The sequence below is a fragment of the Rhinoderma darwinii genome, chromosome 2 (genome assembly GCF_050947455.1).
Source record: "Rhinoderma darwinii isolate aRhiDar2 chromosome 2, aRhiDar2.hap1, whole genome shotgun sequence".
Lineage (NCBI taxonomy): Eukaryota > Metazoa > Chordata > Amphibia > Anura > Rhinodermatidae > Rhinoderma > Rhinoderma darwinii.
Genome location: NC_134688.1, coordinates 145,108,712 through 145,136,369, shown reverse-complemented (window position 1 = coordinate 145,136,369; position 27,658 = coordinate 145,108,712). Strand labels below are relative to the sequence as shown.

The following is a 27,658-nucleotide window of genomic DNA, read 5'->3' as shown; positions in this document are numbered from 1 at the left end:
TTATGTATGGATAAATACGTTAAATTGATCACAGATTTGCTGAATAACCAGATTAGCCCATAAATGGTTAAATAATTAAATGAGATTATTTTTAGAAAAGTCTTTAGATGTAAAATAAAAGTTTGAGTAAAAGGGCCTCTTACATGGGCCAAACGTTCTGTACCGATCATTGCTTAGTATAAACATGCCCACCATTTGTTGGCAAAGCATCCCTCTGTGTAAACAGAGGATGTGCTGCCGTCAATAACGCAAACTAATTGGGTCTGACTGATCATATTAAATGGAAGGTAATGGAGTACCGATCGACTTGCCACATCGTCGATCGGCCGCTTGTTATGGGCTGCAAATAAGCCCATGTAAAAGGACCCTTACCCATATGCAATGTAACCAGTAAGCAGCTTGGATTCTATAAAGACTGGCCCCGTAATCGGATTATTATGATTGCAAACACATAATTTGTAACATTGATCCATTAAGTCAAACATTGAATGGGGGAGGGGGGATTTGCAGTAATTCCTAGGACGACGATGACTGAGGCCTCATGCACACGACCATAGCCGTGTGCATGTCCTACGATTACAGCACGGTTGGCCGAAGAGCGTCCGCAAATCACGGACCGTGCACACATTCATTTTTAGTGAGCCCGGACCGCAAAGAAATGTATGTGTCCGCAATTCATCCGCATTTTTGCAATGAATTGTTGACGCAAAAACACGTTCGTGTGCATGAGGCCTTAGGCCCCATGCACACGAAAGTATTTTTGCGGCCGCAATTCACCCGCAAATCTGCAGGTGAATTGCGGCCCCATTCATTTCAATGGGTCCATGCACACGACCGTGGTTGCCACGGTCCGTGCATGGCCCAGGAGCCTGGACAGCAAAAAGAACGGACATGTCTTATTACAGGCGTGTTTTGTAATCCAGGCTCATAGAAATTAATGCACGTGGCCATGTGCACGGCCCGTGGGTGACGCTCCGCGGCTGTCTCACCCAAAAATCACGGCCGTGCACATGGCTACGGTCGTGTGCATGAGGTCTAAGGAATCCTTTTCCCACAGTTTTGCTTTTCTGATTACACACATTTTTGAAGTGACAAATTTATTTCAATTGAAGTAAATTTGCTGCTTGTTTATTAATTTTTTCTTGTTTATTCTTACATTAATTGGATGGCGTAGAAAAAAAAACACTTAAAGAGGCTCTGTGACCAGATTATAAGTGCCCTATCTCCTACATAATATGATCGGCGCTGTAATGTAGATAAGTGTTTTTTATTTAGAAAAACGATAAAATTTTGAGCAAGTTATGATCTATTTTAGATTTATGCTAATGACTTTCTTAATAGACAACTGGGCGCGTTTTTACCTTTTGACGAAGTAGGCATTGTAAAGAGGAGTGTATGACGCTGACCAATCAGCGTCATACACTTCTCTCCATTCATGTCCATTTGTACTCAGCACAGCGTAATCTTGCTGCGCTGTCACATACACCCACATTAACTTTACTGAAGTGTCTTGAGAGTGAATAGACATCGCTTCCAGCCAGGACGAGATGTATATTCTCAATCCCGACACTTCGGTAACGTTTGTGTGGGACTTAATGACAGCAAGCATGATGTCGCGAGATCACGCTGTGGATGACAGCACAGCCTGATCTTGATGTGCTGTGGGAGTAAGTCACACAGAAACGTTACTGAAGTGTCGGGATTGTGAATAGACATCGCGTCTTGGCTGGAAGCGATGTCGATTCACTCTCAAGACACTTCAGTAAAGTTACTGTGGGTGTATGTGACAGCACAGCGTGATCTCGCGAGAGCACGCTGTGCTGAGTACATGGATGGAGAGAAGTGTATGACGCTGATTGGTCACTGATTGGTCAGTGTCATACACTTCCCTTTACAACGCCCACTTGGTCAAAAGGTAAAAACATATATATAACCTAGAAAGAATAGATGCTGAAAAAACAAGAGAAATTATGAAAATAGAAAAAAACTTTATTGAAATACATAATAAAGAACAATAAACAATAGATAAAATGAGGAATCCATAAACCGACAGTTAAAAAGGGACAATGAGCTGTGTATCTACCGAATGAACACAGAGTACAAATTTGTATCCATAGCAGGCCTTCAAAACAATACAAGTACAGACCATGAGATGGTATAGAAATAATATAGTGACCATATATAAGTGTAGCAGTATGCTACATGGACACAATAAATGTATATAACAATGCTAATAAGCTATGTGTATAGTCAATGTATATTTAAACATATATATGGTCAATATAAGCTGAAGGAAAAACAATCATGTGCAAGGTTAACAAAGCATATTAAAAGGGATGTAACATACCCATATTAAATGCAGGAGAAAACACAGCCAATGTCCACCCCAACGCGCGTTTTGGTGCAAATGCCTTCGTCCGGGGGTGGCCACTTGTCTGAAAACGGTCTTATAATGATTATTATACCAATTTATAGTTCCTAAAAGGGGCGTAACTAAAAAGTGCTGGGCACCATAGAAAACTTTTGAATGTGGTAAAAAAATAAAAAAATCTCTGTGAACGCACAATTCCCAGCATGCCCTGACAATTGATCATCAGACTACAAAGGGAATTGTAGTTTCACAGAACAGGTTTTATGTGAAACTTCAACTACCTAGCACGACCCATAACAGAGCAAGCTGGGACAATGGTACCAAACCAGCCTTTAGCCAAATAAGTGGAAAATACAGTATGGGGGCATGGGAGGCATCAAACTCTAGTCCAGACCCCAAAATGAAGTCACATCCTGGTCAAGACCATAAAATTAATTCTGACACCAAACCCCTGAATTATTTTAGACACCAGACCTAACCCCTATATTTACTTAGAGAGTTTTGCTTCTGGGTTCTCTTCACTTCCGAGTACCAAATCAAGGCCTTGTATGCGCTGCCACACACAATGTCCTGATGCTGGCCGGTGTCAAGACATTTTGTGCCGAACCCCTTGAGTCCGCGAAGACATACTGCTTCTTTTGTTTATCTAATTTTAGCCATTAGCAAAAAGTTTTTGGTACCCAGATAACTCCTTTATTAAGTCTCTTTTCCCTTATGATAATTCTGCAAACTTCAACTATCAGAAGTCACAGTCAATATCGGGCCATAAACCACGGGCTCTGAAGGGTAAAACAATATGGCAGAACTTTACTGGTCTATGTCACTTGTAAGTGGTTGGTAAACTCTGTTCCCTGTTTTAATAGGTGAAGAGGACAGAGAAGGAGAACCTTTTTGGAGGCAAATTCCTACAAATCTGGATTTACACATACAGTTTTTGATGCAGTTTTTTTTTAGCCTAACACGGGAGTGGATACAGAAGAGAAGAAAAGTATGAGTCCTTCCTTTATAGGTTTCCTGTCTAAACCCTATAGATATCATGCATACAGAACATTGCATTAATATCACTTAGGAATGCCATTGTTTCCTGGTTCAAATGGTGCAATTGACAAACTTACGCAGATAATCGGATTATTCACCATGTGATGAGCAGCATTCTCACAGCCCAGTCATGCTTATATAGTATCATCAATCCTTTTACATATTATATGCAGGAAGGTTCTAATATAAAGCTATTTTATAATAATATTTCAATCTAAAAAATCTGTCTCCTACATCTTCCATCTTCTGGGAAGCGCATGAATGGAAACACTATTTCTCCTGTAGAATTTTTAAGTACAATGTGAATTTCATTGTTCACTTATTTACTACTCACAGGAATGGGGTGAGCTGCATTACCAAACAATAACAAAAATGGGGGCGATATGATATATGCAAAATTTTACATGATTTTAAATTGCACTACTGCTATATTTTATGGGCCCATCTGTCAAGATAGGGGGCCCCTAGACTAAACATTATACACTCGCCTGTCTCTTGGACCTAGGTCTACAAAGTGTACTCAGAATGGGCAGGAACCCACTTTATTCTGCTGTAATTGAGAACAGGGGCAGTTTCGGTCTATGTCATAAACTTTGAATGGAGCGGTAGGGTGCATGCTAGGGTCCATTCAACTCAAGCGTTCTTGCGGCTGGGGTAAATGGGGGACACGGGACCACCGCTCCGTTGGTCGGGCCTCCACCAATCTAGCAGTTATTACCCATATAGTAGATAGGTGATCATTTGCTATTACCAGAATACACCTTTAGGTTTTATTTAGTCTGCTAACACGGTTGTTGGCATGCCAGGTTTAGTCAATTTATATGCTAAATTTTAATTCTTAATACCAGGTTCCAGGATGATATTTTGACTGACATTTACCATTCATGTATCGTCTAATAATATCCCATGTTCCCTTGTGGTAAAGTGCAGAAAAAACTATCCTGAAGCTACCGGTTAGTCATAACATTATATAATGAGAACTTTTCTTACACAAGCAACTCCACAAATGGTAGTGGAAAGAAAGTGAAGATTTATAGAGCCCTTCCTGGGGAACTTCCTCTTGTAGCCAAACGCTTTCTATATAGCTTGGAGGAAATATTGAGAAAAACACAGTTACAACCCGAATACTGTATTGTTTGGAAATATAGACTCTACATATCAGCTTTAACTGTTGAAAGATGGTGTAATGAGTCACATTTATTGAAGGGTAGACTATGAATTAGGGATCTTTCACGTGAGCATAAGACGGTTGCTTTTTTTACGCCTGTATTATTGATGCCAAACCTGGACCTCCTGCGGTTCATTGAAACCGGAGTTAGAGCACCAAAGGATTCTATAGTGATCTAACTCCGGTTCTCATGAACAGCGGGCGGCCCGGGTGTTGCATCCATAATACAGGTGCAAAAAAGCACCCATATTATGCTTGTGAGAAAATGGCTTAATTCATAGTCTACCCTTCAATAAATGTGACTCATTAAACCATCTTTCAGTTGAAGCGGATACGGAGAGTCCATATATCCAAATAGTGAACACGCTGCGCTAAGGAAGCTAGAATCTCATGTGGAATAGATCACTGCTATACTTTCAGATTTAGATTTAACACCTTAACGACCGCCCATACGTGTTTTTACTGCAGCCAATGAGGATACTTATGCCCCGGCGGCTGTGACATAAGCTGCGACAGAAGCCCGGCATGGGTGTCCCGTGCCAGCTAGAGTGGGTGTCGGGCTGTCTAAAGACAGCCGGGCACCTGCTCTAGCGGGCAGGATCGAAGTAAGCATCGATCCTGCCAGTTTAACGCCTTAGATGTAGCTGTCAATAGCGACAGCCACATCTAAGTGGTTTGAGAGGGAGGGGTCTGCCTCTCTCACCCCATCGGCACACCCGCGACGCGATCGATGCCCCACATCTAAGTGGTTTGAGAGGGAGGGGTCTGCCTCTCTCACCCCATCGGCACACCCGCGACGCGATCGATGCCGATGGTTATGGCAGCCGGGAGCCTAAGAAAGGCCGGCGGCATGGCCAAACAGGTGCCTGTCAGTTTTACACCAACAGGCAATAAATAATACACTGCAATACAGAAGTATTGCAGTGTATTATAAAAGCGATCAGAAGATTGCATAGTGAAGTCCCCTAGTGGGACTAAAATTAAAAGTTAAAAAAAGTTTGATAAAGTTTATAAAAAATAAAGAAAACCCCAAGAAAAAAAAAAAAGAAAAGAAAAACCCACTTTTTCCCCTTACAAAATGCTTTATTATGAAATGACAAAAAGTAAAAAAAGGTTGCACATATTTGGTATTGCCACGTCTGTAACGACCCCGACTATAAAACTATTACATTATTTAACCCGCACGTTGAACGCCATAAAAATAAAATAAACAATGGCAGAATAGCTATTTTCTGTGCATCCTGCCTTAAATATTTTGAGATAAAAAGCGATCAAAAAGTCGTATGTACTCCAAAATGGTACCAATAAAGACTAAAAGTCATTCAGCAAAAAATAAGCCCTTATGCAGCGGTGTCAGCAAAAAAATGTAAATGTTATGGCTCTTAAATTTGGTTTTGCCACAATCTTAACAACCCGCTGAATAAAGTTATTATGTTATTTATGCCACACGGTAAACGGCGTAAATTTAAGAGGCAAAAATGTGTGGTGAAATTTCGTTTTTTTTTCCATTATCCCCACTAAAAAGTTAATAAAAGTTAATCAATAAACTATATGTATCCTAAAATGGTGCTATTAAAAAATACAACTTGTCCCGCAGAAAACAAGTCCTTATACACCTACGTCTATGGAAAAATAAAAAAGTTATAACTCTTTGAATGAGACGATGAAAAAAACGTAAAAAATGGCTGGTCATTAAAGCCTAAAATTGGCTGGTCACTAGGGGGTTAAATCACTAACCTTTCAAACAACTTATGCTAATTTAATAGTATACCTGATATACTGTAGATTAAATTTGTAATTTACTTTCTGTTAAAATCTAGTTGTTTTAGCCATGCAAATTCTGTTTAAAGTTACTTCCACTAGGTGTCTCCCTTCCTGTAATCTGTCCGCCCCTATTGGCCGACCCTGGTTACAGAGCAGATTTGACGGGTTGCAGAAGGCGTGTCTCTTCAATGCCTGCTATACAAGCCTATGGAGAAGGAGGAGGGAGACGAGAGACAGACAGTGAGAAATGCTGCATACAAGTCTATGGAGAGGAGGGGGGTGAGCTGGGGGAGAAAGCAGGAGCAGAGTTAAAGACACAGGCTGCTGGTAAAATCTCTAGCTCACCCCAGTGCTGGATTCTTTGCTACACTAGTCAGTACTACTGTATAATGTCCTCCATGCTGCAGCTTATATATATATATATATATATATATATATATATATATATATATATATATATATATATATATATATAGAACAGTATTCTCCTGTTCTCTATGTGTGCTGTGTATAGAAGAAATGATAGCAGGTAGGCTCCGCCCACTAACTCAGAGAGAATGGAGAATTAGAGATAGAATCTGCAGAGGGAGAAACTGCTAAAAAATACAGAATATGATGGCCAGAAATAGTGTTATTCCTCATGGACACACATGACATCTTATTCTAATAATTCTTTGAAAATATAGCTACGCTTTAAGAGGTGAGAGGGTGACCATGCTTTTTGCTTTTGTAGGCAACTACATTAACCCGTTAATGACCAAGAGTCATAACGCTTTTCTTTTTCAGTCGAGTAGTTGTATTTTTCAATGGCATTATTTTTGAGTGTATATAATATATTAATTAACTTAACTTTTCTTTTGGGAGGGAATTGAAAAAAAAACTGCTCTTTCAGCATTGTTGACGATTTCATTCATGGGCCGCTGATGAGTGACAGAGGGAGTCCCCTCCCTCTGTCAAACCACTTAGGTGCCGCTCTCGCTATGGACTACGGTATTTTAGGGGTTAAACAGCCATTGCAGCGGGTACAGCTTCTGTGCTCGTGTTATCCCCACGGTGTACAAGCATGTCAGAATGCGGGAATGGAATCCTCCCAGTGATGTGCATGTATGTGATACTGCGTTAAGTAGTTCATAGAATGTATATAAGTTGAACACGGTCGGTCTTAAAGGGAATGTGCCATCAGAAAATGACACATTAGTTAAATCAGGTTTTTATTTATTTTTCATGGTGTTATTTTTTTATGTGACTGTTCATATAAAAAAAAACTGAAAATTGTACAGTTTTAACACAGGAGCAGACACAATAGGCAAACAGTTCTTGTTTTCTGCAGCATGCATACTCTTCAGCTTTGCTGTGTAGACTAGGACAGTGTCATTAGATGGTGAAGGATTTTTTGATGGATCACAGCTCTGCGGTATTGCTGAAGGCCTAGATAAGGCAGGATAGTAATACTGTACACAGATAAGGCTTTGTATGCATCAACCCTGTAACTCCCTGGTCTATGTGGGAGGTACAGTACTCCCCGTCTTCCTGGGAACTGTATACATTTATTGACAATTTTCTGACCAGTAGTTCACATTCATTGCAACTGCCATAAAGCACACACACCCTGCTGCACTGTTTATACAGACAATAGAGGAAGGAAATGTGTGTCTCCATTGTATGGCCACCACAAAGGAGTTTAAAAAATAAATAGCTACAACAATAAATGTTTATGATTTATATTAAATATAATTAACATGTATCGTCTAGAATGTTGTCACTTAGGAACTAAAATGAAAATAAAAGCTCTTCACACAGTGATTCTTGAATCCTTGCACAGAGTAACCATGTGCAGTCACTCTCTCCTGCTGTTGTGCTCCAGGCTTATACTACTCCACCTTCATTTTCTTAGGTAGGTGCTGCCTAAGGCTGGGTTCACACGACCTATTTTCAGACGTAAACGAGGCGTATTATGCCTCGTTTTACATCTGAAAATAGGGCTCCAATACGTCGGCAAATATCTGCCCATTCATTTGAATGGGTTTGCCGACGTATTGTGCAGACGACCTGTAATTTACGCGTCGTCGTTTGACAGCTGTAAATGGACTGCCTCGGCAAAGAAGTGCAGGGCACTTCTTTGCCACGTAATTTGAGCTGTTCTTCATTGAACTCAATGAAGCACAGCTCAAGATTTACGAGCGTCTCAGACGCCTCGTAAATTACGAGGAGCATTTACGTGTGAAACGAGGCAGCTGTTAACAGTCTGTCTTTTCACACGTAAATGACAGCTAGCGTGTGCACATACCCTCACAGCTATCATTGTCAGCCATGGTAGTTCTCATAAAGATAATTTCTAGGCAATTTGTTTACTTGGGACCTCTCATCCCTCTCTTGACTCACCTTGGCAGTCAATCACAGTGAGGCGTCAGGTGTTAATGATTTTCATCATGCAAAGGATTCTGAGCTTCCACTATTTTTCTTGTTTCTTGCTTCTATGACCGAGCAGAGCAATGCAAACCCGAACGCAGATGTGAACACGGCCTTAGCTCATGCCTTTTTTTTTTCCCTTCCTCTTGATTAATTAATTTTTTTCTACTTCTTCTCTCCTCCCTTAGTTGAACTTGATGGACTTAAAGTACGGTTGTAAACAATACATATAAACTATGTACACACTAAAATACCAAGAAGTGTTTTTATTTATTTAAAGCACCACTGTTATTAGAGGCTGTATTCTGTGCCTGTATCCAACTGAAAAGGACATGAGGGCGGAGCATTGTGGGAAGATCGTTGATCGTCAACTGTCCTTAGCCAATCAGCAACATTGTAAGTGATCTCATTAACTGACTCATATGGGCTTTTCATGAAAGCAGTGCTTTAAATCCCTTGAAATACACTCCAAGACACACATAATTCTGACAACGTAATTCTATTTATTACACATGTTCATAGTTTTAAATACGAAGTAGTAAAAAAAATAAATCTATTATCTCATGATTAAATAAAATAGAACTGTGGAAAGAATTTTTCTTCATCTTTTATACCACTCCGGAGCTTCCTTCTTTGTCTGCAATAATGAAAGAGAATTAAAAATGTGATGCTGAGCATTTATTTAGAAATTTGGATATATAACTTGCTTGCCTGTAAAATATTTACATCAAGTTTGTACTGCTGTAATTTTCAGATTGTATTTCCATCATGTCTAATAGAAGAATTTTCAGAGAACTAGTTTCATACAGAAGGCTGTTTTGGAATCTATAAACATTGGCTTTACCAATATTAGAAATACCTATAGATTTGTAGGGTCAATTAACACACGCATATGAGAAAAACATGTATAATTTTTATTGAATATAACAATGTAACACAATTAAAAGATGAATCATGCTGAGCATGAAATAAAACGTAGGGTTAATTGACCCTACAAATCTATAGGTATTTCTATCAATTATTTAGGGCAATACACCAAGGTTACTTGGTTTCATCATAGGTCTAGTATAAAATATAGTTACCTATAGAGTACATAACTATATATACATACATTTCTCTAACATATTTTTCTAGACCCTCCCTGCATGTACCAGTAGGTTTATGTTTACCAATATTAGGTAGATCTCAACTGCCTTCTAAGATTTAGTAAGCCAGCTTAAATAGTTTAGCTAAATACCCCAGGAATAAAGTGTAAGTAGGTTACATAATATTGCTCTGCTCAAGGCATGTTGGAAGTTTCTTTGTGCAGTGAACCTGCCAATGTATTTTTGTTTAAAATAAAATTAAAATATAAAGTAAAATATATTTGTTTTAAATAAAAAAGGTAATGTAGATGCTCACAAGTCATGAACTGTCTATAATTCTTATTATACTAAAGGATGACTCTTGACAAACTGATTTACGGTGTTATACATAGTGCAAGGCCTAAGGGGGCGGTGCATGACACAGGGATTCTCTTGTAGTTCTTTGATTCCCTGTCTGCCCCTTGCCTAAGGCCCAGTACTAGCCATAACACACTGTACTCATATTGCCTGAATTGTTGCTTAAAGTGTAACTAAACTTTAAAAAAAAAAATTGACATGTCATAGTGACACATCAGAAGTTTTGATCGGTGGGAGTCAGAGAACGAAGACCCCAACGATCACTAAAACAAAGCGGCAGAAGTGCTCGGGTGATCGTTTCTGAAGCAGTGTACGGGCTCAATAGAAAGTCTCACCTGAGCCCTTCTGGCGCTTTATTTTAGTGATCGTTTTAGTGTCACTAAAAGTTTTAAAAGTTTAGTTACCCTTTAAACCTTATGAACAGAATGACTGCGTGATTTATCAAACAAAATGATCAGAACATTGCAACAATATTAAAATCTGGTCAGACATCCATGTGCCTTCAGACAAGCAAATTGGCCTCGTTTCTGGGTTATAGACAATGCAGCCAAAAAATGTTAAGCTGGTTTTAGGTAGGGTCCTGCACCAATGCATTGTCCATGCACAGTTGAAATCAATTATCATCATGAGCCATTTTGTCGCTGACACAAAGCACCACAGCTTTCCCCAAAATACTCGAACATATGTCCATCTATTTCGCTTTGGATGTCGTTCTGAAATGTATGCTGGAGTAGAAAAAGCAGGCACATACCATCACAGCCGTCTCCATTTTACCATGGAAAATCAGTAACAAGGGTTATACTGCATGTGTGCCTTATAATTCTTTCCAGTGATTCACGGTTTTTTGCAGTCCAATGGCTCTCAGGTTTACTTTAATTGTCCTGTGACTCACATTTACACCCCATAATTACCTAGGTAAATACTAATAGCCCAATGGATCTTCATCTTAATCATTTTTTCTCTTTCAATATGTAGTCTACCAGTCAATCATCATGTAACTTTGAGAATACAAACATCAATGTCAAAACGAACAAACTAAAGTGTCAGGCAAAGTGAAAATAAAAACTTCAAATAAAGCCATAAAATATTGCAGATAAAGAATTCTCAATCCAGAATTTTATGGCCGTTATAAAAACTGTCACATGTAACAAATGGCAGTTTACGATTAACTACAAGCAGCATAAGGGCAGAGATGAAACACTTACAAACAAAGTTGGTTGAGGTATAAATACGTTGTCCTCCTGGCGAGACTGCAGCGCAGGGTCTGGTGACGCAGATTTCCCTTTAGTTGTGTAATTCCTCACATGTGCTTTAGAGCGGAGTAAAACTTCCACAGGTCGCTTATTCTGAAGACCAAGTAAAACTTGCTTCATTTCAGCCAACTCCTGTAAAATGAATGAGAAAGATGGTTTACTAGAGCATCATCTGTCCTGGAGAATGGCATAGAAGTATTTAAATATTTATTTCACTAAAACCATCTATTACCCTGAGAGAAGCTAAAAACGAGGGGTTAAAGGGCATCTGTGCATCCATTTAAAGGCGGAGTTGGGCGCACATTTTCTACGTGTTCTATGCACATAAAAGTGAATGAATCTACATGGCCAGGAAGTTTCAACACATGAGACCCCTCCAATCCATTGGCCATTGAGTGGGTGCAGACGCTTCTCTTAAGCTGGCTTTACACTTGAGATTGGCTGATACCTATTCCTTCCGACTCACCCATACACATGCTTGCTCGGCCGAGTAAGTATTTTCAACAGGGACAAGTGAAAAGGCAGCTGCCAGACTCATCTGGAGGCGTCTTATATATTTGCAAACAACAGGATCGGGCATGTTGAAATTCAACATGCCCGACTGTTCTATCCCCCGACATCTGCCATCGGGGGAGAATCCGGATGCCGCCACATACATTAGATGGTCGGCCAGTCCAGCCGAAATCAGCGAGTTTGGCCGACAAAACCACGAAGACATTACGGAAAGCTGACAGAACATATTAAAGCCAATGGGTTCTGTCGGCCGCCGGTAGTGTCTGTTGTGTAACGGAACCGTTGCTTCTCTTATTCCCTTGACCTGCTCCTCTGACGGAACAGAACACTACAATAACACAACGCAGATGTGAACATAGCTTTAGGACATCTTATCGAGGGTTTATTTGATGACCGAAGATTTTCATGTTAGATATTCACACTTGTAAAAAAATGTTGTTCTTTGAAAATGATAACGGTCGGTAATTGGATTAACGTGTGTCTACAAAATATTTTAGAATACATTGAAACATAAGGTGCATGAAATCCACCTTCAATATTGTTTCAAAACTATTAATTCATTTTATTGATTTTATGTTCCATCACTTGAGTGTTGAAACATTGCAGTAAAATTCTTCTTTTGAATTCAGACAATTGGATAATTACAATTAATAATTGATGTGTTTTCTAGTAAATTCAAGCAGAAAAATAAAAATAAATTAACTTAAGGAAATGTTTTGAATAATATGTAGTATCAAGAGGACCATGAACTATGCGTCATACAACAGATATATACAGTTATGGGAAAAAGAAAGCACCCTACAATTTTAGGTTTATACCTACCAGGGCATAAATAAAAATTGTGTGGTCCTCAATCAACTCTTAACACACAAAACCTCTGGTGATAACAAAAAAACAAACACAAATCTCAATATTCATTTTGTCCAAAAATTAAAAAAAAACTGTGGTCACATTTGTAGGCCAAATTTTTTTCTTAACCCCTTCCCGCTCCTTGACGTACTATTACGTCATGGCAGCTGTATCGTTCGCGCTCCATGCCGTAATAGTACGTCTCGGGAGTAACGGCCGTTTCGGCCGTCCTCCCGACACATACAGGAGCTGTGACGCTGCTGTCTTGTTCAGCAGCTGTCACAGCTCCTACAGCGGGGACCGATCGCTGTGTCCCCGCTGATTAACCCCTTAAAAGCCGCGTTCTATAGAGATCGCGGCTTTTTAGGGGTTAAGCTGCCATCGCCGGCCTGCTACGCGATAGCGGCCGGCGATGGTGACTATGGCAACCGGACACCAAACAATGGCGTCCGGCTATGCCATAGACGGAAGCCTAGTGGGTCCTGACAACGTCAGGACCCACTATGCTTGCTGTCAGTGAGTAGCTGACAGTTCTAATACACTGCACTACGCATGTAGTGCAGTGTATTAGAATAGCGATCAGGGCCTCCTGCCCTCATGTCCCCTAGTGGGACAAAGTAATAAAGTAAAAAAAAAGTTAAAAAAAGATGTGTAAAAATAAGAAAATAAAAGTTTTAAAAGTAATAAAAGTAAAAGTCCCACTTTTTCCCTTATCAGGCCTTTATTATTAATAAAAATATATAAACAAACAAATAAACTATACATAATTGGTATCGCCGCGTCCGTAACGGCCTGAACTACAAAATTATTTTGTTATTTATCCCGCACGGTGAACGCCGTAAAAAAAAATATTAATAAACCGTACCACAATCACAATTGTTTGGTCACTTCACCTCCCAAAAAATGGAATAAAAAGAGATCAAAAAGTCGCATCTACCTAAAAATGGTACTGATGGAAACTACAGTTCGTTACGCAAAAAATAAGTCCTCGCACGGCTTTATTGATTGAAAAATAAAAACGTTATGGCTCTTAGAATAAGGTAACACAAAAAGTGAATGATTGTTTACAAAACGTATTTTATTGTGCAAACGCCATAAGACATAAAAAAAAACTATAAACATCTGGTATCGCCGTAATCGTATCGCCCCGCAGAATAAAGTGAATATGTCATTTATAGCGCACGGTGAACGCTGTAAAAAAAAAAGTATACAAAAACAATAGTAGAATTGCTGTTTTTTAGTCACCACGCCACCTAAAAATGGAATAAAAACTGATCAAAAAGCCGCATGCACCCCAAGAAAACTACAATGGATTCCTCAAGGGGTCTAGTTTCCAAATTGGGGTCACTTTTGGGGGGTTTCCAATGTTTTGGCACCACAAGACCTCTTCAAACCGGACATGGTGCCTAATAAAAAAGAGGGCTCAAAATCCGCTAGGTGCTCCTTTGCTTCGGAGGCCGGTGCTTCAGTCCATTACCGCCCGAGGGCCACATGTGGGATATTTCTCTAAACTGCAGAATCTGGGCAATAAGTATTGAGTTGCGTTTCTCTGATAAATCCTTTTGTGTTATAAAAAAAATGGTATAAAAAGAGTAAATGTCACCTCTACTTTGCTCTAAATTTCTGTGAAACACCTAAAGGGTTCATAAACTTTCTAAATGCTGTTGTGAATACTTTGAGGGGTCTAGTTTCTAAAATGGGGTGTTTGATAGGGGTTTCTAATATATGGGCCCCTCAAAGCAACTTCAGAAATGAACTGGAACCTAAAAAAATAAATAAATGAGGCAATACTTCGCTTCTTCCATTATACTGATAATGAGCCGTGCCCACTCCGAGATGACCCCAGTTTTGACCGTTTGTATAAACGGAGACCCCTATTAGACCGTTCCAGTGCCCGGTTTTCCCAAGCATACACCCCCGAGAAGTGTATTTCTATTGATGAGTCCCTGGTACATTTTAAAGGGAGGGTTCAATTCCGCCAGTACCTGCCAGGTAAGAGGGCAAGGTATGGCGTGAAGATGTATAAGCTGCGAGAGTGCATCAGGGTATACCTACAGGTTTAGGATATATGAAGGAAAGGCCACCCCCAAACCAGACTGCATCCTGGACTACAATAGGTACATGGGAGGGATGGACTTGTCAAATCAAGTCCTGAAGCCCTACAGCGCCATGCGGTGAGGTATAAGAAGCTGGCCGGGCACATCATACAGATGGCTTTGTACAATGCGTATGTGCTACGTCGATGTGCAGGCCAGAGGGGAACTTTCCTGGAATTTCAAGATCTAATCTTTAGGGACCAGGAAGGGGGGGCGCATCGTACCAGGGCAACACTTTCCAGGAGAAGGTCCCCAAACCGGTGGAAAGGGAAAGAGTCAAAAGAGGTGCAGAGTCTGCTATAAGAGGGGGATAAGGAAGAACACAATATACCAATGTGACACGTGTCCCGAAAAACCAGGGCTCTGTATAAAAGATTGTTTTAAAATGTATCATACATCCCTTGATTTTCAATTTACCCTGATGCACTCCGCACAGCTTACCCCCCTCATCTTTCCCTTCTGAGCCCTGCCGTATGCCCAGGCAGCTGATAACAGCCACATGTAGGGTATTGTCGTACCCAGGAGAACCCACATTACAATTTAAGGGGTGTATATCTCCGGTGGCGCATGCTGGGCACACTATATTGGACACTGAAATGGCATATACATATATAAAATTGCAAATCTCACACTGCACCATCTGCTGCGCATTATCTTTTACACAGTACCTGTGGGGTCAAAATGCTCACTACACCTCTAGATGAATGTCTTAAGGGGTGTAGTTTTTAAAATGGGGTCACTTCTCGGGGGTTTCAACTGTACTGGTACCTCAGGGGCTTCTGCACACATGACTTAGCACCAGAAAAGCTCCAGTAGGCCAAATGGTGGTCCTTTCCTTCTGAGCCCTCCCATGGGCCCAAAGGGCAGTTTATCACCACAAATGGGGTATTGCCGCACTAAGGACAAATTGGGCAACAAAATGGGGTATGTTGTTCCTTGTGAAAATAAGAAATTTTGATCACAAATGACATCTTATTGGAAAAAATATCATTTTTTTCATTTCACAGCCCAATTCAAATAGGTGCTGTGAAAAAACTGTGCGGTCAAAATGATAACAAAAACCATAAATGAATTCCTTGAGGGGTGTAGTTTCCAAAATGGGGTCACTTCTGGTGGGTTTCCATTGCTTTGATACCTCTGGGGCTCTGCAAATGCAACATGGCACCCGAAAACCAATCCAGCAAAATCTGGACTCCAACAAACACATAGCGCTCCTTTCCTTCTGAGCCCTCCCATGGGCCCAAACGGCAGTTTATCACCACAAATGGGGTATTGCCGCACTAAGGACAAATTGGGCAACAAAATGGGGTATGTTGTTCCCTGTGAAAATAAGAAATTTTGATCACAAATGACATCTTATTGGAAAAAATATCATTTTTTTCATTTCACAGCCCAATTCAAATAGGTGCTGTGAAAAAACTGTGCGGTCAAAATGATAACAAAAACCATAAATGAATTCCTTGAGGGGTGTAATTTCCAAAATGGGGTCACTTCTGGTGGGTTTCCATTGTTTTGATACCTCAACGCCTCTTCAAACCTGGCATGCTGCCTAAAATATATTCTAATAAAAAAGAGGCCTCAAAATGCACTAGGTGCTTCTTTGCTTCTAGGGCTTGTGTTTTAGTCCACAAGCGCAGTAGGGCCACATGTGGGACATTTCTAAAAACTGCAGAATCTGGACAATACATATTTAGTAGTGTTTCTCTGGTAAAACCTTCTCTGTTACTAAAAAAAAATTGAATAAAATTGAAATTCAGCAGAAAAAATGAAATTTGCAAATTTAATTTCCACTTTGCTTTAATTCCTGTGAAATGCCTGAAGGGTTAAAAAACTTTCTATATGCTGTTTTGAATACTTTGAGGGGTCTAGTTTTTAAAATGGGGTGTTTTATGGGGGTTTCTAACACATAGTCCCCTCAAATCCACTTCAGAACTGAACTGGCACCTTCAAAAAAAGGCTTTTGAAATTTTCTTAAGAATATGAGAAATTGCTGTTTATGTTCTAAGCCTTGTAACGTCCAAGAAAAATAAAAGAATGTTCAAAAAACGATGCCAATCAAAAGTAGACATATGGGAAATGTGAACTAGTAACTATTTTGGGTGGTATAACCGTCTGTTTTTCAAGCAGATGCATTTAAATTCTGAAAAATGCTATTTTTTGTAAATTTTCTCAAAATTTTGCAATTTTTCACAAATAAAGACTGAATATATCGACCAAATTTTACCACGAACATGAAGCCCAAAGTGTCACGAGAAAACAATCTCAGAATCGCTTGGATAGGTTTAAGCATTCCGACGTTATTACCACATAAAGTGAAATATGTCAGATTTGAAAAATGGGCTCTGAGCCTTAAGGCCCAAACTAGGCTGCGTCCTTAAGGGGTTAATAAATCAATCTTTTATTTGTTTCTAAGCAATTTTTATTTAAACATTTATTTTATATATATATATATATATATATATATATATATATATATATATTTTATTCAGTATACATAGAATCTGTATCTTGCCGTCGAAGTAGAATCCGTCAGGTCAGCTGGACTGACGGCTCGGCTGAAAGCTGGTCCTGCGTGCCAATAACAATCAAATCTTAATTCATGAATTTAGATGTAAAAAAATAAATTTAGAAGTTGCTTATCAAATAAAACATCGACAAAAATTTGGGCTACAAAAGCGTACATAGCCTGTAAACCAACATTCAGAAACTAGGTGGGGGAAAAAAATAAGTACATCAGGCCCACTCTACTTTACAACATTGCTTCAGTTCATTGATGTTTGAGTATGTACGGCTCTCTTAAAGAGCCTCTGTCACCACATTATAAGTGCCCTATCTTGTACATAATATGATCGGCGCTGTAATGTAGATTACAGCAGTGATTTTTATGTAGAAAAACTATAATTTTTGACTGAGTTTTGACCTATTTTAGCTTTATGCTAATGAGTTTCTTAATGGACAACTGGGCGTGTTTTACTTTTTGACCAAGAGGGCGTTGTGGAGAGAAGTGTATGACGCTGACCAATCACCGTCATATACTTCTCCCCATTCATTTACACAGCATATGGTGATCTTATTACATCACTATGTGCTGCCACATACACACACATTAACGTTACTGCAGTGTCCTGACAATGAATATACATTACCTCCAGCCAGGACATGATGTCTATTCAGAATCCTGACACTTCTGTAGCGTTTGTGAGATTTACGGCAAGGCAAACGTAATCTCGTTTTAAATGACACGTTACATCGTAATCTCGCCCACTTGGTCAAAAAGTAAAACACGCCCAGTTGTCCATTAAGAAACTCATTAGCATAAAGCTAAAATAGGTCATAACTCAGTCAAAAATGATAGTTTTTCTAAATAAAAAACACTGCTTTAATCTACATTACAGCGCCGATCATATTATGTAGGAGATAGGCCACTTATAACCTGGTGACAGAGCCTCTTTAAGATCTCGCTACAGTATGTCAATGGGGTTGAGGTCTTGACTTTAAATTGGCCATTTCAACAGCTTTAATTATTTTTATTCACCTTTAGCATTTTAGAGGTCAATTTGCTGGTGTGCTTGGGATAATTGACTTTATTCCACCATTTTGTGTCTGCAGCTCCTATGCAGACCTATGATTTTCCATAGCTACAAACTGCAAACAAACCATGTGTAGTCTGATCCTACGCTCTTCCATCTGTCCCACTTACTACGCGGTCTATAGGTTTTCAAGAAAATGGAGCAGATTGTAGTGTCCACAGCCACGGACCGTCATTCTAACTTACCCCTCGACGGCCGCGGCCATGGACGAGTGAGTGCTAGGTGGCATCTCCCTCCTGAGAGACGCCGGCACTCACTTCCGCATCACTGTGCTGGTTCCCGTAGGGTGCACACGCTCGCGCCCGGCCTTAAAGGGCCAGTATGTGCACATGTGTAAAATCTGTAATTAGCCCATGATCACCCTGGACTTTCACTCATTGCCTGAGCGTTGTTGTGTTTACCCATGTTAGTCTTAGCAAATGATCCCCTAGTGTTATCCTGTTCCCGTGCCCTGCTACCTGTATCCTGTAGCCCGTGCTATATTTGTTCCTGTGCCTTAGTGTTGGAGTCGTGCTGTGCCACCTGTCACGCCAGCTGTTATACACCACGTCTGGTGTCATCTGCCTGCAAGTTCATCTGTGCCTAGCCTCTGCTACTGTCTGGACTATCAAAGGTACCCTTGTACTAGGACGGTTAATTGGACAGCTGCTACTCCGCTACGGCGGTGCCGCCTAGTGGGTCCACATGCCCACGGATCATGACACAGATAAGAGAAAGTAACACATGACTGTATACACAAGAGAGTAGATTTTTCTTTAATTAAGACGATTTACAAAAAGTTATTTCTTTTTTGCTTCAGATACATTGGAGCAATAAAAACATGCTTGCACAGGTGTACTCAATTTACATTAGAAAGCAGACAGGGGGGCTACGAAAAAATATCTAAAGTGTCCTGCTTGCAATTTCCACTGTCCAAAAAGGGGAACACCATCTGTAAGACCAAGAAAACCTCTTATTAGACTTGATTCCAAAATCCTTTTGGGACTGTGTTTTGTGGACACTTGGATGTCCCCCCTATTCATCTATTTCCTGGAGGAATAACAAATTGATAACTGAGTGTCAATGGGGAATTTTAAAGGCTGTTTATCAGACCTAAAATTAGAAACTTTAAGTCCGGTCTACTGTCAGCACAGAAAGTGCTAAAATGTTACAATACACCTTCCATTTCAATGCACAAATTGAGATGATATGACTGTATGGATGTGTGTTTTTTGCACAAAGTCATCCATATAGAGTCTGTGAACCTGCTTCAGGCTTTAAAGTCTATGTACATAACATCTGTACAGACTTAACCCCTTCCCGACATACGCCGTATATATACGGCGCTGTCGGGAGGTGGTTCCCGCAAAGCGCCGTATATATACGGCGCAGTGATGGTGCGGGCTCAGAAGCAGAGCCGGCACCATCACCGCGGGGTGACAGCTGTATTATACAGCTGGCACCCTCCTGTAACTGCCAGGACCGGAGCTACTCTCCGATCCGGCAGATTAACCCCTCAGATGCTGCGCTCAATAGAGCGCAGCATCTGATAGGTTTTCACCCGATCGGCAACCCAGTGATGCAATCGCTGGGTTGCTGTGGCAATCGGACGCCAGAAAATGGCGTCCGAGTCTGCCTTGTACGGGAGCCGATGAGGACCCGCCTGCAGCGAGTCCTCATAGGCTTGCTGTCAGTGAATAACTGACAGCGCTAATACACTGCACTACGTATGTAGTGCAGTGTATTAGAGTAGCGATCGGGGCATCAGGCCCTCATGTCCCCTAGTGGGACAAGTAAAAAAAGTAAAAAAAAGTTAATAAAAATGTGGTAAAACAATAAAAACACACACATTTCAAATAAAAATAAAGCTAAACTGACTTTTTTCCCATAGTAAGTATTTTATTATGGGAAAAACCGTAAAAATAAAAAAAACTATACATAATTGGTATCGCCGCGTCCGTAACGACCCAAACTACAAAACTATTATGTAATTTATCCCGCACGGTGAACGCGGTAAAAAAAAAACATGAAAAACAGCGCCAGAATCTTTGTTTTTAGGTCACATCTCCTTCCAAAAAATGCTATAAAAAGTGATCAAAAAGTCACATTTACTCCAAAATAGTACTAATAAAAAACGCCAATCCGTGCCGCAAAAAATAATCCCTGACACCGCTTTGTGCACGCAAAAATAATAAAGTTATGGGTCTTAGAATGTCGACAGAGAAAACAAATGATTTTATAAAAAAAGTGATTTTATTGTGCAAAAGCTGCAATACATAAAAAAAAACTATATAAATTTGGTATCGCCGTAATCGTATCGACCCGCAGAATAAAGCTAACATGTAATTTAGGGCACACTGTGGATGCAGAGAAAAAAAAACAATAAAAAACTATTCCAGAATTGCTTGTTTTTGGTAATTTCCTTTACCAAAAAATGAAATAAAAAGTGATCAAAAAGTCGTATGTGTTCTAAAATGGTACCAATAAAATCTACAGCCCGTCTCGCAAAAAACAAGCCCGCACACCGCTCAATCAACTGAAAAATAAAAAAGTTACGGCACTAGTAATGCGGTGATGAAAAAACATCTCAATGCGCAGGCCGGAGGGGAACATTCCTTCAGTTTCAGGACCCTAGTATTGAGGAACTAGGAAAGGGCATGGACATAGCACATCCGCTGGAAGCGAGGGTGCCCGTATTATACCAGCGCAAAACTTTCCCAGCAATATTTCCCAAACTACGAAGGAGAAAATGTCCCCAAAAGGTGCAGAACGTTACAGAAGGGGGATAAGAAAGAAAACTGTTTATCAGTGTGACACCGGCCTGTGCATAACGGATCGCTTCACAGCGTAACACACATCTATGGATAATTATATTATTTACCCCATGATTATACCCTCCTATTATGCCCTGATATACTCCGCACAGATTACATATACCCCGATATACTCCGCACAGATTACATATACCCTGATGTACTCCGCACAGATTACATATGCCACCACATTATAAGCTGAAATACCAGCAAAACCCCAAACAGAACTATTACCAAGCAAAATCCATGCTCAAAATGGCGGTCTTTCCCTTCTTAGCCCTACAGTGTGCCCAAACAGCAATTTATGGCCACAAGTAAGGCATTACCATGCCCGGGAGAACCCGCTTAACAATTTATGGGGTAAGATTCTCTAGGGGCACAACATCTTGTGCGGTGAATGGGCAGATCAGTGGAGAAATTGCAATTTTCACTTTGCACCATCCACTGCGTATTCATTTCTGAAAAACACCTGTGGAGTCTAAATTGTCACTACATCCCTTGATAAATGCCTTTAGGGGTGTAGTTTCTAAAACGGGGTCACTTTTGTTTGGTACATCAGGGGTTTTGCAAATGCAACATGGCGTCCGCAAACCATTCCAGCAAAATCTACGCTCCAAAAGATAAATACCGCTCCTTTTCTTCTGAATGCTCCCATATATGTAAACAGTCGATTATAACCACATATGGGGTGTTACCGTACTCGGGAGAAATTACTTTACAAATGTTGGGGTGCTTTTTCTTCTCTATTCCTTGTAAAAATGAAAAATGTGTATCTAAAACTACATCTTGTTGAAAAAAAAAATTTTTTTCATTTTCATGGCTTAATTCTAATTAATTCAGCAAAAAACCTTTGGGATCAAAATTTTCACTATACCCCTAGATGATTCCTCAGGGGGTGCAGTTTCCCAAATGGTGTCACTTTTGGGGTGTTTCCACTGTACTAGTACTACAGGGGCTCAGCAAATATGACATGACACCCAGAAACCATTCCAAAATCCAAATGGTGCTCCTTCCATTCTGAGCCCTACCGTGTGTCCAAACAGATGTTTGTGACCACATGTGGGGTATTATTTTACTCGGGAGAAGTTGCTTTACAAATGTTGTGGTGCTTTTTCTCCTTCAGTCCTTGTGGAAATGAAAAAAAAATACCTAAACCTACATTTTCTTTGAAAAAATGTAGATTTTAATTTTTACGGCCTAGTTACAATAAGTTCTGTAAAAAAACTGTGGGGTAAAACTGCTCACTCTACCCCTAGATAATTCCCTCATGGGGTGTAGTTTCCAAAATGGGGTCACTTGTTGGGGGTTTCCACTGTTTTGTCCCCTCAGGAGCTTTGCAAATGCGACATGGCCTCCGCAAACCATTCCTGCTAAATTTGAGTTCCAAAAGCCAAATGGCGCACTTTCCCTTCTCAGCCTCGCCGTGTGTCCAAACAGCCGTTTATTACCACATGTGGGGTATTGTTTTACTCGGGAGAAATTTCTTTACAAATTTTATGGTGCTTTTTCTCCTTTAGTCCTTGTGGAAATGAAAAAAAATTAGCTAAACCTACATTTTATTTGAAAAAATGTAGATTTTCATTTTCACAGCCTACTTGCAAAAATTTCTGCAAAAAACCTGTGGGGTCAAAATGCTCACTATACCCTAGATAATTTCCTCAAAGGGTATAGTTTCCAAAATGGGGTCACTTGTTGGGGGTTTCCACTGTTTTGTCACCTCAGGGGCTTTGCAAATGTGACATGGCCTCCGCAAACCATTTCTGCTAAATTTGAGCTCCAAGAGCCAAATGGCGCACTTTCCATTCTAAGCCCTGCCGTGTGTCCAAACAACCGTTTATTACCACATGTGGGGTACTGTTTTACTCGGGAGAAATTGCTCTACAAATGCTGTGGTGCTTTTTCTACTTTAGTTCTTTTGGAAATGAAAAAAAATTAGCTAAACCTACATTTTATTTGAAAAAATGTAGATTTTCATTTTCATGGCCTAGTTCCAAAAATTTTTGCAAAAAAACTGGCCGGTCAAAATGCTTGCTACACCCCTAGATAAATTCTTCGAGGGGTGTAGTTTCCCAAATGGGGTCACTTTTGGGGGGTTTCCACTGTTTTAGTTCCACTAGACCTGTTCAAAGCTGACATGGTGCCTAAAATATATTCTAATAAAAAGGAGGCCCAAAATCCACTAGGTGCTCCTTTGCTTCTGAGGCCGGTGCTTCAGTCCAGTAGCACGCTACGACCACATGTGGGATATTTCCTAAAACTGCAGAACCTGGGCAATAAATATTGAGTTGCATTTCTTGGGTAAAACCTTCTGTGGTACAAAAAAAATGGATTCAAAATGAATTTCTGGAAAAAAATAATGAACTTTGTAAATTTCACCTCTACTTTGCCTTAATTCCTGCGCAATGTCTAAAGGGTTAAGAAACTTTCTAAATGCTGTTTTGAATACTTTGAGGGGTGCAGTTTTTAAAATGGGGTGACTTATTGGCGGTTTCTAATATCGAAGGACCTCAAAGCCACTTCACAACTGAACTGGCCCCTGTAAAAATAGCATTTTGAAATTTTCTTGAAAATGTGAGAAATTGCTGCTAAAGTTCTAAGCCTTGTAACGTCCTAGAAAAATAAAATGATGATCAAAAAACGATGCCAATCTAAAGTAGACATATGGGGGATGTTAGTTAGCAACATTTTTGTGTGGTATAACTGCCTGTCTTACAAGCAGATGCATTTAAATTGAGAAAAATGTTAATTTTTGCAATTTTTCGCTAAATTTTGGTGTTTTTCACAATAAATACTGAATGTATCGGGCAAATTTTGCCAGTAACATAAAGTCCAATGTGTCACGAGAAAACAATCTCAGAATCGCTTGGATAGGTAAAAGCATTCCGGAGTTATTACCACATAAATTGAAACATGTCAGATTTGAAAAATGAGGCTCTGTCAGGAAGGTCAAAAGTGGCCAAAGAGGGAAGGGGTTAATATACAGGTGTGTAAAAAAAAAAAAAAAAAAAAAGACAGGTAGTTTATATCTTGTTTTAGTGATGATCCATTACAAAATGTAGACATGATAAACATATTCTTATTCCTGAGGAACCTCTTTAACGTAAAAATGTTAAATGAAAGAAGAAAAAAAACAAATAGAGCAGATAACAAATCCTGAACTTTTGCGGAAAATGGTTGTATGAGATTATAAAAAAAAAAAAAAGGATTCTGCTTTTTACTAGAAACAGCGCCACTCTTGCCCACGGACTCTGTCTGGTATTGCAGAACAGCCTCATTCAAGTGAAGCAGACTTCTTTTTTCTAATCTCATATAATGCCTTTAAGAACTTTGTAGAGGAAACCTGAGTATTATCAAAATCAAGGATGCAATCATTTACTGAAAGTTTTCATATTGTATTCCATTGATCATCAAAACATGAATCTCTATTCCCCATATAAATGTGCTGAACAAGATGGAGTAGGTGCCTAGTTATTCAGCATTAACTATTTGCATACGTAAGCCATGTGCAGTGGCATGTTAAAACATCTCAACTGCACAGCAGCTGTTTAGGAAGGCTGCAAATCTGATGCCAACACGCTGCTTCGAGTTGTAAACTCTGCAGTCATGTTGCCAGGGGGATACATAGACTGAATTGCTTGATGAAAATAGCTCAGACAACTATATCGGTATCTACATGCTCCATCATTACAGATAAAATCAGGCGATGTTTTGACATTAACAAGTGGTCTGTGTACTCCTGTCACAGGGTTTTAGGCAAGAAAAACACCAATAATCCAAAGATCACTGTCAAATGTAGAGAAGTAATGTCATGCCTCTTCTTAAAGGAACAGTGTCACCCCCAAACATTTTTTAATATCAGTTTGATGTTAGTGTTTTATTAAAAACGTTTGTATTAATTTGTGTTTGTGTGTTACTTTTTTTTATTTTTACACTTTTTCTTCCCTATGGGGGCTGCCATTTTTTTTTCCATTTCTGTATGTGTCGATTAACGACACATACAGACATGGAATACGGCAGCTCCAGTCCCATAGGGAATGCGAACGGGGCCCGTTCCATCCACTATGGTGTACGCCGTCTGTGTGGGAACGGCGCATGCGCGAGGGATTTTTTCCCAATTTTGCAGCATAAAGCAATGTGGTTGCTTTACCACATGCAATGCTGCAATTTTGGGAATTGCTCCATCTAGTGACCAGCAATGGGAAATATTATAAATTAGAATCCAATTGAATCCAATTTATAATATTTCCTGACTCGTGAAAAAAATAAAAAAAATTAGAACAATGTTTAATCACCCACACACTAATTGTTTAACTAAAAAAAAAATAATACATTTTTTGCTAACAACACATTCCCTTTAAAGGATTTGTTTTAGTACATATATATCAGCAAACAGCGTTTTTCGTAATTCACACAGAAGTAACATCAGCAATTTCCTTGTATTTTTCACATGAGAAACAATAGGTGACCTTCCTCACTTTAAATGCAGGTTCCCTTAAGGAATTCCAGAGTGATGATGAGCGGACGACAAGTGTTGAGATACTGACAATGACTTAAGTTTCTGTAGAGGAAACTATTTGCATTTGATTACACATGTGATTATTACACACAACTCAACATGACACTATAGCATCAATGCTGGGTAGGCTGGAAAAAAAGAGAGTCTGCAAAGGCGCTGCTGCACACGGATGGGACCGAAGTGAAAACTTCGGAAAGATGATGATAATGATGATAATAATCCAATGAAGCAATGATGATAATTGAATAAAATTTAATGGTATGACTACGCGTTTCAATGCCGAACCGGCATCTTCATCAGGTCATGAAAAAGAGCACAGACATCACAGTTTAAATAGAGTCATAAAGTTCAAAAAAACCCGCCAATGTGAACAGGGGCAGGGCGATAAGATGACGTCAGAGTTCAAAGGTTAAAAATAACAGATAACAGTGACCACGAAGTAATGAACATAATCAAAATAATAAAAATGTTGAAAAAGAAAAGATAAAGTCCATCAGTTGGGAAACAATATAGGAAAACTGACACAAGTGGTACAAAATTAGGGGATGCAGAACAGGATGAGGTGTTATCCGTGAAATAAACGGAACAATAGGTGCCGGTGTCAATGCAACAATTATAAACAATATAATAAAATATGTAAAATGTATAAATAGGCAATATATTGGCACAATAATTAGGAAGGACAGAAAGACAATTAGAAATAAATCATTATACACTAAAAGAATGAAGTCGGCAAATGCCGGTAAAACATCAATAAATAACGGTACAACGAATGTAGACAAAAGGGATGTCATATATATAAATTTATAATGCGAAAACATAAATGTGGTCATTAATGAGAGGATAGGGGTGCAAATACTGAAATTAAATAATTAATAAGAGAATTATGAACAAATGGATCTGGTATGATGAATGATACGCTATAAAGCCGATGTTACAGCCGGCAGCCGGTAAATGATAATAGGTAGAGAACGAAAAAATAGAGATGAAGAATGATGTGGAGACGAGAAGCTAAATAATGACATGTACAAATGTAAAGGACAGTAAGTGATAATTAACAGTATGTACTAATAATGCTGATGTTGGCAAAGGGCAAATGTCCTGAAAAATTTCCCAAGAAATCAGGACTGTGTCTATAACGGAAAAAACTACTGATAATGCAAGAGAAAATACAAGTAAGAAAGATGGAACATCAATGGTACAAAACATAAAATTGCACAAATGTATAAAGCCGACAATATGGGTCAAAAAACAGTATAGCCATAAACATATAAAATAACATATCAAAAACTAAAAACATAAATGGCGAAAATAAGATTTAAACTGTATTAGTAATTAGGACAAATATTAATCCAAAGTGGACTCAGAGACATCATTGAGGCCATCAGGTTGAAGAGTTTTCATTTTAAAAATCCAGTAGTTTTCGCGTTGTTTAAGTTTGCTGAATCGATTAGTGATATTGTGCGAAATTTGCTCTATAGGTGTAATAAGCAAACTGTTAGAGCAATTGAAAATAAACAGAAATTTAGTAATAATTTTATTACAACTTTTAATAGTGGAAACAAAAAAATCCGTGAGGTCCTTGTTAAACATTGGCACATTTTGAGAAATGATCCTTTTTTAAAAACTGAATTACCGGATAGACCTACCATTACTTATCGACGATCAAAAACTCTTAAAAATATTCTAGCACCTAGTAAACTAAAAATTCCCATGGTACCTGGTTCCATTTTGCTTCCTAGAATTTTAGGCTCTTTCAAATGTGGCCGACAGCGATGTATGTGTTGCACCAATATCACTCACAAGACCTCCATTTACACATCCACAATGACTAAAGAATCTTTTAAGATCAATAGC

At 39.3% G+C, this 27,658-nt stretch overlaps 1 protein-coding gene across 2 annotated transcripts in view; it reads right to left on the bottom strand.

Annotated features, from left to right (window-relative positions):
- Positions 1-8,989: 8,989 nt before the first annotated feature.
- The window catches only part of PIBF1 (progesterone immunomodulatory binding factor 1), a 179,883-nt gene continuing 161,214 nt past the window's right edge, over positions 8,990-27,658 (bottom strand). Inside the window, exons 18-19 of one of the 2 annotated variants that reach the window (XM_075850252.1) lie at positions 11,398-11,577; positions 8,990-9,387 (exon numbers count right to left, since the gene is read on the bottom strand). In XM_075850252.1, the coding sequence (XP_075706367.1) occupies positions 9,352-9,387; positions 11,398-11,577 (216 nt within the window). In that variant the 3' untranslated portion in view covers positions 8,990-9,351. The remainder of the gene's footprint in view (positions 9,388-11,397; positions 11,578-27,658) is intronic. The other variant, XM_075850253.1, reaches the window with a different exon arrangement.